We start from the raw sequence: 13,198 nt of genomic DNA, 5'->3' as shown, positions 1-13,198 counted from the left end.
GCTTTTTGCTTTCTCTTCGTTTTTCAGTTCCTTTTGACTGCTTTTAATCGAATTTTTACCCCATTACGTTTGGTTCTCTTCTTTTCCACCCGTCTGCTCTCTCGTCCTCTCTCTTCTAGATTTAGCTTTTTTCCCCTATTGTCCGCTCTCTCTTCCTCTCTCTCTTTCCTAGATTTAGCTTTTTTCCCTATTTTGTATCTTTTGGCTGATTTTGTGGGTTAGTGCTGTGGGTCTTGGTGAGTTATTTGGTTTTCTTGCCACATGGGATTTCAATTTATTTTTTTTTTCCGTAGTTTATGTGTGGTTCTCTAATGTGTTTTGATTTTTTATTTCAGAAAAAGTTAAGGATACGATCAAACGTTTACCGGTGAGTTTCTATTTTTTTTATTGTGTGTGATTTAATTTTTTTCAAGCTTTTGGTGTACTTTTCTGATCTGCTTTAATTTTTAGTTGCAGCAAAAGTTGTTGCTCAAATTTCCAGTTTTTCTCTGCGGCTTTGCAAGCTCTTTATCATCAAGGTATATCATTTTTTTCCTTCATCAAGGTATATCATTTTTTTCCTTTTTCCTGAATCTTTTGTTGGATGGAATCGTTTTTCGTTTTCTTTTTTCGGAGGGACCATGTTTTGTTTGCATATGAGTTTTTTGTGGTTTTTGTTTGGATATTTCAGTTTTGGCCATTTGCAAATAGTTTTTCTCAATAAATAATGAAAAATGGGTCTCTGCTTTTTGTGAAAAATGGAAATGGTGTGTTGTGAGTGATTGAATAATATTTACATTGCAATTAATAAAGTTGTACAATTATCCAAAATGACAATATGATTGGAAACGCTATGGCGACGACAACCAGCAATCTTTGATTTTGTGAAGATAACGATTTTAGTCTTTTTGGATTGAAAGCCTAGATTGAGAATGCCAAACTAATAAATTTATTGAAAAATTACATGATCTTAAAAATATGCAGATTTGAAAATGTGTAAAATTGTATACATATTTTTTAAAAGAAAAGCAAAACAACAATTATATATATTTTTTAAAATAGTTTTCGGCATCGAATTTTGATTTGTTTATTTGCAGAGGAAGGAGAATGTGACCCGATTCGCTGTAAGCTTGCAGTAAACTTTTATATTTGTTCAGGGTTATGAGAATTCTTACAAAAAGAAAACAACTCAGATTATAATTTTCCGTTTAAAACTGTTTTTAAAGCAACTGCTGGTAAGACAAACAAAATGTTAAAAAATGTGAGGTACACCTGGCATAACCTGCACTGCTTTTATGAGAATTCTTACAAAAAAAAATATTAAAAAAATGTGATAAAACAACTGATGGTAAGGTAAAAAAATCTAAAAAAATGTGAGTTAAACCCTGCGTGGCACGACAAGTCTTTCTTTTGGTCCAGAAAAAGATAATAAAATTGGTGGCAGGACAAAAAAATATTAATAAGCAACTTATGGCAGGAAAAATTAATGGTAGGACAAAAGAAATATTAAAAAAAAATGTGATAAAGCAATGTATGTTTGTAAGCTCTATTCACTTTTATTTCTCTTTTCTTTCCTGCACGTTTGCTGACTTATTTTCTTTTCTTTTTGCTTTTGGCTTCTGCTTTTTCTCTTCCCTTTCATTTACTCATTACTTGTGTGAAAATTTTCCTTACTTTATTTTTGCTATTTTACAGAAAACATGCTACAACATAGTACAGTAACAACAATGGAAACAATGTACTGTATGTGTATCTCTATCCCTGCCAAATATGAAGCAAATCAAAGAAGATAGACGAAGTAGTAATACATACATATATACATATATGTATATAACATTATTATAAAAAGTAGGATGCAAAATCTATGGCTTCAAGTATCTCCATTTTCTCCAATCATTGCGCCATCGTCCTTGCTATCATCATATATTATCACCAATCAATGTCGATCTCTAATGATGATACACAATGCATTAAAATTTGCATCCTATTATATACTTTCCCTCTTGTCAAATGAGAAGTCTTTCGACCGTCCCATGTTAATTACATGTGTTTGAGCAGGTTCCATGGTAGTAGTACTAGTATTAGTTGTAGTAGCTTCCCCATGAACCGAGATTTTTTCATTGACATCAACCCTCTCATGGTGGTGGTAAGAGGATGAAGTGTCATCTACATGGATGTGGTGTGAGGGGGAGGGCGATTCGTTGGCCCAACGTTCACCCTCCAAATTTGATTTTCTTGGTGATGTATGGAAACTATCCACTTCGCTCCGATAGTTCCGGAGGAGGTGGACGGGGGACGTGTGGTGGGATGGAGTGGCTGGTCTGCTAGACATTGGGGTTACGGCGCCTTTGTTCTGCTTTATGTGCTTCCTGGCCGTGTGATGCCAGTTCCGTAATGCTGCGGCTACTCTTTCATTGAATATGGTTGGTTTCATGGTTGAGCCCATCTGCACAAATCAACATATAGAGTCAATATTAATTTCAAGATTTATTTAATTCAGTCATTGATATAGGGAAAACAGGTTTATATGTGCGATTCAGATTCAATTGGGCAATAATACATAAGAACGAGTGTCATATATTGACAAATCATTCATGATCATACGACTAGAATTCAGGATTGTTCTAATAAAGTGAAGTTGAATGTCATTACGACTAAATAGTCATTTTATCATGCAAATTCACAGATTACATCAATTAGGTTCTCATTAAAACTACAGGGTTGCTCAATTAAATCTATGAATTGATGTTCATGTCATGTAATTAGATCATTACCTGTGTGACAAGGGCATAGAGGGGGAGAGTGACATAACTGCAGAGAATTTGTATGAGGACCCTGAAAATCACCACCATTGGTTGTGTGTTAGAACAATTTAAACGGTTAGGAAACTAAGAATTAATTAAGAGTTAAGGCCAAGGAAGAAGTGAGACTCACCCCATTGAAACTCTGATGATCACGTCCTCAGTGTGTTCGTGAAAACAAGATTTCAAGGTAAATTCATACTGAAATGACAAAAAGTAAGAGATTCATCAGATAATTAGTATACTGCTTCACTTTTTTTATTTACTTATCTAATAAATCTCAAATTAATTAAGAATTTGGACGATGTAGCTTACCCAACTCCATGCAAAGAAAGCAAGCTGGAAGGCATTCTGAAATTGACAAAAAGATGATGCAAAAGGGGTCAGTATATGTTAGCGAGATTCTCTCATCTCCACAAATCTCTAGATTGAGTTAAATTTAGTAAGTTGAAATCGGAAAATGGATCAATTGTAATTACTCTACAATTCTCTACATCGAGTTTAGTTTAGTAAGTAGTATAGGGAAATGAATCAATTATAAGTAATTACTTCATCAAATGTATTCAATATATCATGTAACCTTGGAAATGAATTAAGTTCATGTTAATATAAATTTGAGTACTTAAAACTCTCATAAAATTGCAGATGGAAACTCACTAACGCTGTCATTAGTTCAAAAAAGAAAACACTGTTAAAATTGTTAAGGCACGTACCTGAAAGAGAACAAAGTTGATGAGATAGAGAATGAGACGGGGGCGGTTAAACCAAAAGAGATCATCACCAGGTTGAACCACAAGAAGCCCCTTCACAACCTCTCCTCTTTCTTGAATTCGAAGACCCATTTTTGTGATGATCACCTGTAGCTTGGTCCCCACCAAAAGAATGATCTGAAAGTTCAAGTGCATTTTAAACCGTTAGATCTATCTATCCATCTTGTGGTCCCACTATTATATTACAATTACTTGGTAGATTATGATGAGGGGAGAGATTTTACTTACAATCAACGGGACAAACGGTAGCCAAAGATAAGAAAACCAGCCTGTCCAAAAGAAATTCAAGAAAGCTTAATCAAATAATGTAATTAATTTTTTTTTATTTAACAAACAATATTATTTGTAGGAGAGTGAACTAGTAATAAAGTGGTTCAAATTCGTCTTGGCGAGAATCAAATTTAAAACTTCTCACTTATAAGTGAACAAGTAAAGATGAATACTAGTAGACCGTAGTATTCAGTGACAAATGATGTAATTAATTTGAAACATTAATTTAGAATTTAAAGTGAACATATACATTTTAGTAGGTGAAGACGTGATGAAATATATGAGAAATATTATATATGTTTCCTCACCGTGTGTATTAAAGAGTAGGAATATCACAGCAAAGAACCAAATTGGAGGACTGCAATTTGAAACAAATTAAGAAAATTAAAGTTTACTTCAACAAATCCCAATCTGAAACATGATCGAGTCTTTCACAGTGAAATAAAAAGGATAAAAACTAGAAGAAAACACCAAATCACTAACCTGATTCCCACAACCACCTTGAAATCCTCTTCAAGTGATCTGTTTATGTACTTTTGGAAATTGAACTTCTTATGGCTCTGGGGTGCCAGATGTGCCTGAAATATTGTTTTACAATGTTATTGGTTGCGGCTTACAATTTATCGAAACTAATGTATGTCATGTTTTATTATTATCTGTCACAACTTTATATTATCCCATGGCAAAACGTAGCACCATCATTTTTCTTCACATATTGTACGATTGTCTATGTACCATACAATATAGTTGCTTTTCAATTTGTGTAGAACTTTTGGAATTTCATCACTATTGTTCTGTCTAATAACATTAATAAAGCACTTACCATGATAAACCCGTGCCGCAAGGTTAAGTAATCCACTTTCGGAACCGACCTAACAAATTGTCTGAAAAAACAAACCTGCAATAGTATAAAATAAATGGAGGGTAAGGCAAAATAACGTGTGAAAAATATTTAAATACCCTAAGACCATCTCTAACCCTTGGGTTAAAACCTAAATTTTTTAACCTAGAAAATTTAGGTTTTAACCTAGAAATATTTTTTCTCCTCCAACCCTTCTGAGTTAAACTTTTAACCCGAAATTATTAAAGAATGTATTTAGGATAGTTTTTTTCTTCTTCTTAAAGTAACCTTTTAATATATATATATATATATATATATATAGACTATCATAATTTAATTTTATGAACATTTTAACCTCAAAATATTTAGATTCCGATAAATATTGAAAAATCACTAAACCGACACCATAAAACTCCTGGAACAGTAGTATAAAAAGATTATGAAACACATAAAAGAATTTTTTTTTTTTTGTAATTACTTTAGCCATTGGATTTAAATTTGGACTGTTAGATTTTTTTATTTTTTTTTACCGTTGAATTTGATCATATTAGATTTTAACGCTTGGATTCAATGAATTTATAAATATAAAACTAAAAAAAAATACACATATATGGTAGGCCAACTCCACTAACCCATGAGAAATCCTGAGCTAAATTTGCTCCTGAAATGAGTTATGAGTTAAAACTCATATTTGCCCCAAGGGTTAGAGCAAGTTTGGATAAGTTTAGAACCTACCATTTAAGTTTTACTCCCACAGTTGGAGTTAGTCTAAAGTCAATACTTAAATAAACCCATTTCAAAATAAAAATCCCTTTAATAAACTAAATATATATTTAACAAAAAAGAAGATGATCTTCTATAGGTCACAATTTCGTGAAATATGAACAAAATCAAATATAGGTGTCCCTTGTAAAAGTCAAACTATTAGAAAAAAGAAGCCAATTTGTATAGCCAAAGGTTTCTTATACAATCTCATTATTAAAAGAAGAATAATATTATTATGGATTTCGTAATAGGATGATCTATTATCAAATATTTGGCATCTAATTAAAATGCTAATCTATTCTAAACCCTAGTGGATTATCTTAGTGTAGCGATTTTGAAAGTGTTTGAGAGTTTTAACTTTAGAAGTAAACAATTTATTTATAAAATACTCAATTCATAATGTACTTATAAGAATTGAAGTACGCTCGATTCAGAGTGCAAGAAAAAAATATTGAATCAGAGTACCAACATGACTATACCCATATATCTTATAAGAAAAAAAAAACTGTACAATTTTATTCTTTTTATTTAAGTACGTCTTAAGTTCTCAAGTTCGGAAACCCTACGCCCTCAGATTAATAGGGCATGCCCCACCGCCAACACGCGGGTAGACAGGTAGCAAATCACATGCACCTTGTGAAATTTACAACCTTGAAGGGTCTGAAGATTTTTTTTTTGCCTTTTGACTGATATATAATGCAGGATTTTACGGGGGAGGTTGTATCCAGAAACACTTATTAAGATCTTAGTTTCCGTTTACTTCCGAATATCTAGAAGGGTCTGCATCCTTATATTGAATTCAAAAGCCAGAACGATATTGAGATTTGAAATCATCTCTCACATTCGTGGCACCCCACAAAAGCATCAAAAAGCGCCTTCACACCACTCATTTATATAAAACCACTTCAAGAGACAGCTAATCTTGGTGTTTGTCTTTTGTGAATGTCTCTTGCATGTTAAAATAATTTTAGAAGAGATCTTCTGCACGCTAGGACACCACTACACAGTACACCTACAATATTTTTATACTTTTGTATGTTTGATAACATACCAAATGTGAAATGGTACATTATAAAAATGTGAATGCTATAAAGTATTGCCTATTAATAGCGTACATGAGAAAGAGAATTAGTGTATACACCCGTTGCATCTAAATTTATTTTACTAGTACTTAATTACAATGATATTATCTTACTTGTAACTCAGTTAGTTAAAAATATTATCTATGTATAAGAGGTTCTTAGTTTAACTTTTTCTTTCCGTTTGTTATCGCTTATATAATTATATATATAATGGCACGCCTTTACTCTCATAAGGACAAGTGGCTTGGACAAAATTTCCATAAAATATTATTGAAGGGGTAGGGTCACGACTCACCTAATTTCCTAACCAATCAAACTTCTATTAATTTCCAATGGCCATGCCACGGTCACTTTCATTGGCAGCTTTAATTTCCTTATTAAATGACATGTTATTTATAAGAGAAAACATTTGTATAGTGATGTTCCCATCTCCAAATCACTTGATCAAAATTAGGTAGGCAGCGCGAATTCTTTTCTTAAAATTTAAATTTAGAAAAGAGAAGTATTATAGTGAATTAGGGTTTGTATGGTTGAAGATGTACTGAAACAATCAGGCAAAAACAAAAACAGGAAAGTAGAACAAATAATCGACATCCTATATAGTCTTAACCACTCTTTAAAAATGTGTTAAAATTCTGACGTGCATTACATATTACTACGTTTATTTTATAGAAATGCACATTATCAAAGTTAAATTTGAAGAGGTGTACAGTACTATATTTTGTATATCTTGAGAGCGAGATCAGTTGACCTTTCGTTGTTGCAAATTTTTTATTACTAAACTGAAAACCTCCATGTCAATTTAGGACTCGTTTTTAAAGTGTTTTTAAAATGATTAAAATTGATTTTGGTGAAAATAGTTTTGAAGCCCAAAATTAATTTCACCAAAAACGTTTTCAGTCATTTTATAAACACTTTCAAATGAGCCCCTTGTACATTCAGACGCCTTCGATGATAAATCTTTTGTTTTGTAATTTTTTAAAATAAGCCTATTTGTGATACTAGAGACACAAATTATAGGCTAGTAGTATTCATCTTCACTTGTAAGTGAGAGGTCTTAAGCTCAATTCTAGCCAAATGTGAAGTTGAACCATATTATTATGGCAATACCATTTAAAGATTAGCCCACTCCCTCCACTCCCTTAATGTAGATATTATTTTTTGTTAAAAAAACAAAAAAAAAAAAACTCAGATTATTATATTATTATCTTGTGCACATATGAAAATTGAAAAAGGATTGTTTTTATTTTTATGTCGTGTGAAAAGGATTGTTCAATTGACTACCACTGATCAAATCATAAGATTAACATAAGTTTGCACGTATCTAACAATTATTAAGTATTTGGATTGTGTAGTGTTTGATGAGAAAATGAATAAAAATATGTCAATGTCGAAGTCAAGCTGGTGGCGAATGCTAACTTTTTCACCCAAAAAACAAAAAAAAAAAAGTAACATGCTGCAATAAACAAGAACGGTAAGTACGTAAGCCACTAGGATTAGTCTAGTTGTGAAGGTGGACAAAATAAAAGTTAGGACTAGATAGATTCATGATTTGAAACACTTCAACGTAACAATTTTTTGTAAGTACGTAAAAATATGTTCGTAATATCATTTCGCAGACAAATCTGATATGGAAAAAATAATGCATTTCATGCATGCAAAAAATGCAAAGTGATAAGTACTATACTTTCATTTTTCATAAAGGAAAAAGGAATTAGAGAGAGCCCTTACCATCCACATAAGGAAAGGTGTTTTAGTCCAGTAACTCATATGCCTCCTCCCAAAAGATGTGTCCCTTGCAAACCTGAATCTCTCTGGGTCTGTCATACACGCAACAAACGAAACAAATATCAAATAATTAAATAACTCACTGACTCTGAATGATTTCATGTATTGTAGTTGGTGAAAGTTGAAACTTTGGTGTTGAATGGTTGGTGAATTGAAAATTTGATGTTGAAAAGTTGGTGAATTGAAAGTTAGCCCAGGGTTGAAAAATTAGTAAAAGTTGGCTTGCTTTGTGGAAAATTTAGTGATTTTTCAATATTTATCGGAATTTAAATTTTTTTAGATTAAGATGTTCATAAAATTAATTTACGATAATCTACATATTTATTTTTTTTTAAATTTAATTTAAGAAAAAAATAGCCAAAGTTTATTCTTTAATAATCCCGGACTAAAATTTTAGGCCAGAACGGTTGGAGTAGAAAAGTTGTTTCCGGGCTAAAAGCTAAATTTTCCATACTAAAATATTTAACTTTTAATCCAACTATTAGAGATGGTCTTAGAGAACTACAAGAATTAAATAATTAATTATTTAATTAATTTGCTGTTTAGAATTTGGCTCTCAAATATTATTATTTTGCAGTACTAACCATGCGAAAATTGATATTCATCTGTCCTTGTTTCCTTTTCCCACCGCTTCCAACGTCTCATCTGAACTCACACGTAGTCATCATCAATTGATTAACCATTAAAGAATTATTAAAAAGAGAAAGAGAAATAGTTAATTATTCGTGAATGAATTGATGAGAAATTACGTACCTTGGCTCTTCCTAAAGCCATGGTGAGGATGCAATAAAGGACATGGAAAACAGCCAACACAAAGATAAAAATGTGCAGTTGATGAATACCATCCGCAGATATAAAAGATACTTTACCCTGCAAAATTTGAGTTGACATTCTATGAGCCTTAATTCCTATATTATAAACCAATATCGATATTTAAACTATAAAAAAACAATATTAATGTGTTTACTTCATTCCTAATTAGTTTCTAATCTGCATTGAAAACTGTTATTGGTATTTCGAAAATTTTAAAGAGATGTATTCAATTAAGAATTTGAGAGACTTTAATGGATTTATAAATCCATTGATTTTTATGAAGTTTAGGAGGGGTGTATTCAATTGAGATTTTGAGGGATTTTAATTATTTTGATGAATCTATGGGTATTCAATCAGGATTTTAAGTGATTCTCTAAAATTTAAGGTGTATTCAATTAGAATTTTAAGATAGTTTATTAAAATCCTTAGAAATATGGGTGTATTTCAATTAGCGTTTTAAATAAGTTTATAACATTTCATATGTATTCAATTAGAACTTGATTTTAAAGAATTTGAGAAAGTTGAGGAATTAGAGGGAATTGGAGAGATTTCGTAGTGTATTTTAAGCATCCACAAATCTTACCTCTTTCCATGAGATTTCGAGGAAATTGAATCAAAATTTTATATGGAATCTCTACAAATCAATTAAACTCTATAAAAATTCATAGATTTATAAATCCATTAAAGTCTCTCAAATTCTCAATTGAATACACCTCCCTTAATTGATTTGTAGAGATTCCGTATAAAATTTAGATTCAATTCCCTCGAAATCTCATGGGAAGAGGTGAGATTTGTGGATGCTTAAAATACACTATGAAAATTTTCTAATTCCCTCTAATTCTTAAACTTTCTCAAATTCTTTAAAATCAATTTCTAATTGAATACACCTAGAATGTTATAAACTTCTTTAAAATCTTAATTGAATATATCTGGATTTTTAAGGATTGTAATAAACTATTTTATATATTCTAATTAAATACACATTGAATTTCATAGAATAACTTAAAATCCTGATTCAATACCCCTAGATTCATTAAAAAAATTAAAATTTCTCAAAATCTCAATTGAATACACTCCTCTTTGGTTTGCAATCCTCATAATTGTATTTTCTTTGTAATCATAGAAAATTTGTAGATTAAAATATATAAGCGATGGACATTCGTATAGTTCCTACCTTTGCTGCACATTTATCGGTGCTAGCAGCCGCCAGAACACGGCGTGCGCCACCGCCAGTCTCGTTAAACAGTGAGAGCAATCTCCTACCCGGGATTTCATCCTCATACTCCGCATTCTCTTTCTTATTCAATTTGTTTTCTTGCTTCTTGCCGCATGGATGCCAAGTGTTGCCAATTTTCTGTGATATGCATATGTTTGATATTGGTCCTTGTCCCACAGTTAAGAGCAAGGATATGAACCCCAATAGCATAAGCTCTATTTACACCACAAACAAAAACACAAACAAAACATATGTATTAGCTCAATATTCTTAATATTAACTCTCACTAAATTAATGAGCGGGAAATGATTTCAACACCAATTTTCTCCTCTTGGACAACTCGGATTATTTATAGCCTTTTGATGGAGAAAAAAAAAAAAAAATCAAAGAATCAAGAAACGAAAAATGGACCGCATATGTGCAGAAAGAAAAAAGTGGTGTCCATAAATCATTTTCCGTAATCAGTTAGTCTATGATTCGACATGTGTTACCTGATTTGATCTTTTCCAGTGCTTCATAAAGAGCTCTTTTGTGCTTCTTCTTTAACCACTGCAAAAATGGTGAAAGAATATATGTAATATTGAAATTAAAACCCAGGAGAATTAACTAATTGAAGAACAGAAAGTCTGTCCGAAAACCCGAATTAATGAACTTTCATTTATAGTATGATTTTACCTTTGCTATAAGTTCGATTATATGTTCAATGATTATAGAAATTAAGACCAAAACAAAACAGACTACGGCAACAGCCCATGTTGGCGTTTGCTCTAATGACCTTCCTGACGTTGCCCCTGCCATGCTTCTGAATTAAGTTGCCCAATTGACAATGAACAATGGACTGGAAAAATCCAAGTGATCAAATATCATGAAAGATGTGAAATGAACAGATGAAGGTAATATAGAGGTTGCGGGTGCAGTTGAAATGATCCTAAAGAAAGAAAAATAGAAGCGAGTGCAGCGGATGGTTTTGGACTTTTGGACGCGTTAGAGAGAGAGAGAGAGAGAGAGAGAGAGAGAGAGAGAGAGAGAGAGAGTGACTTGAATGAGTCCTTGACCTGATACAAAAATCAAATACAGATTCCTTTGACTGATTAATACTCGCTCCCTTCATTTTTTTTTTCTTAACATATTTTGTTTTGAAATGTTTGTTTCTTAGCATATAGCTGTATTTGTACACGAAAGAGTATGAGTTTGGGTTCCGTTACGCAATGATTCATTCCTGATAATTTAGTATCAAATTCATAATAGGAGACGAAACTTAAGATTTCTTACTTACAAGTAAAGGAAAATGCTACTAAATCATAATACTAAGTAGTATCGTACCCTCATTAACTTTAACTTAAAATTTGGCTACAATATGCATGTGGTCCAATATCCAAGGGAATAAAGTGTTAGGTTCTACCTGCGCGTCGTCGGTTCAAAACTTCCCTCTCTTAAATTATAATAGTTTTGAACTCTCCCTCTTCCTAATAATAGTAAATTTTTTATTTTTTATTTTTATAAAAAACGATTCACACCAAAGATGAATTTGAACCACATTATTGCTAATTCATTATGAGGTTTAACCCATTTTTCTATCATTTTAATGTAGATAATATCGTTTGTTTAAAAATTAAAAAAAAAAAAAGTTAGTTCCAATATTGACAAACACCGTTAATCACTCCCCCAGTCAACCCCCAGCTTAAATTTCTTTAATATGAGGAATTTGGTAATTCATTTTGTTTCCAAACCTTTGGATCCCAATCCAAGGGTCCAAAACTGACGACATGTAGATGACATTTCTGGCCTCCTGACGAATTAAGATAATATACTATATTTACAGAACAAACGAAATAGAAATGGAAAAAGGATCCGCGATCCTTTTCTTGGAATCTTAGGAATTTCGTGATCGTGATTGTTCATCGTATATTATACGGTTAGTTTTTGTTAGATATTATTTATTCTTAATTTTAAATTTTAAATTTTAAAATAATTTCTAACCGTACGATGTACGATGGACGATTACCATCACATAATCTCTAGGATCTCATGAAAAATAATATGGCGAGGATCCTGTAGAAAGGGATCCTTTTTTCCATATAAATGTATGGTTCCTATGTCGTATATGTTAGTTGACCGATTGATGATGCTGACCGGGGTTAACAAATCAAAGAACAAGTGCCAAGTCAATGAAGCATATATATATGTAAATAATTTCAAAGCCGGATCCTTTTCCATAGAAATGTATGGTTCCTATGTCGTATATGTTAATTGACTGATTGATGAGGCTGACGGGGGGGGTTAACAAATCAAAGAACAAGTGCCAAGTCAATGAAGCATATATAAGTAAATAATTTTAAAATTATTGTCTACATTTATTGACTTGGTATGTCCTGAATATTTTCTGCATATACCTACAATAATATTTTTCTTTATCCACAGTTCATACATAGTGATTGATTCTACTTCTTGCAGTAAATCAACAATAAAAGTGGAAAATGTAGCTCACTGGTTTTCTCATTGTGCATGCTCTGTGCTGTCGGAGATAACCTTAAATTCTTTTAATTTTTTAATCTAAATATGCATCGAGAAGCTCTCTTTCCATATAACGGAAGTCAACAGTTTCCAACGTATGCATGACGAAAACTTTGAGTAAATTTTTAATTTTTTAATCTAAGTAAAAGAAAAATTATTGGGTGATACTGGAATACAACAGTGTGATAATTAGCTTGGGTATTACTTTTCTAAGATTAATTTTTTAATAAAAACATCAATAACGTGTGTATATAAGTCAAACATACTAAACGTACCCAAGAAATCACACAAACCAAAAGACGCATTCTTAATTTCACCATTACAAACTCTTGTGTGGCCATTTTAACTCACCACACTTT

General features: G+C 31.8%; 1 protein-coding gene and 1 long non-coding RNA gene across 2 annotated transcripts; one reads left to right on the top strand and one right to left on the bottom strand.

Moving 5' to 3' along the window:
* Positions 1-103: 103 nt before the first annotated feature.
* On the top strand, positions 104-1,811 carry LOC148698148 (uncharacterized). The gene is made up of 4 exons (XR_015960886.1): positions 104-236; positions 336-367; positions 451-518; positions 1,675-1,811. It is a non-coding gene; the product is annotated as an uncharacterized LOC148698148 (long non-coding RNA).
* LOC137715421 (MLO-like protein 6) lies at positions 1,633-11,387 on the bottom strand. Its single transcript, XM_068454751.2, has 15 exons — positions 11,001-11,387; positions 10,817-10,874; positions 10,284-10,540; positions 9,050-9,166; positions 8,881-8,941; positions 8,240-8,328; positions 4,644-4,718; positions 4,304-4,398; positions 4,129-4,178; positions 3,779-3,819; positions 3,494-3,667; positions 3,096-3,131; positions 2,914-2,981; positions 2,754-2,814; positions 1,633-2,425 (listed from the first exon to the last, which is right to left on the bottom strand). Exons 1-15 carry the CDS (start codon positions 11,121-11,123, stop codon positions 1,967-1,969), a joined length of 1,764 nt encoding a protein of 587 aa, XP_068310852.2. The 5' UTR covers positions 11,124-11,387; the 3' UTR covers positions 1,633-1,966.
* Positions 11,388-13,198: the final 1,811 nt, after the last annotated feature.

This window comes from Pyrus communis, chromosome 3, assembly GCF_041283825.1.
Source record: "Pyrus communis isolate YQ-2024b chromosome 3, ASM4128382v1, whole genome shotgun sequence".
Classification (NCBI taxonomy): Eukaryota; Viridiplantae; Streptophyta; class Magnoliopsida; order Rosales; family Rosaceae; genus Pyrus; species Pyrus communis.
Note: the sequence above shows the minus strand (reverse complement) of the source record. Positions and strands in the feature narration are given on the sequence as shown.

Coding starts and splice junctions, on each gene's coding strand:
- LOC137715421 (XM_068454751.2), bottom strand. CDS start 11,123: ATGGCAGGGGCAACGTCAGGAAGGTCATTAGAGCAAACGCCAACATGG. Junction 9,167..10,283: donor CCGATAAATGTGCAGCAAAG/GTAGGAACTATA, acceptor CAAATTTTGCAG/GGTAAAGTATCTTTTATATC. Junction 2,815..2,913: donor ATCATCAGAGTTTCAATGGG/GTGAGTCTCACT, acceptor GGTGATTTTCAG/GGTCCTCATACAAATTCTCT.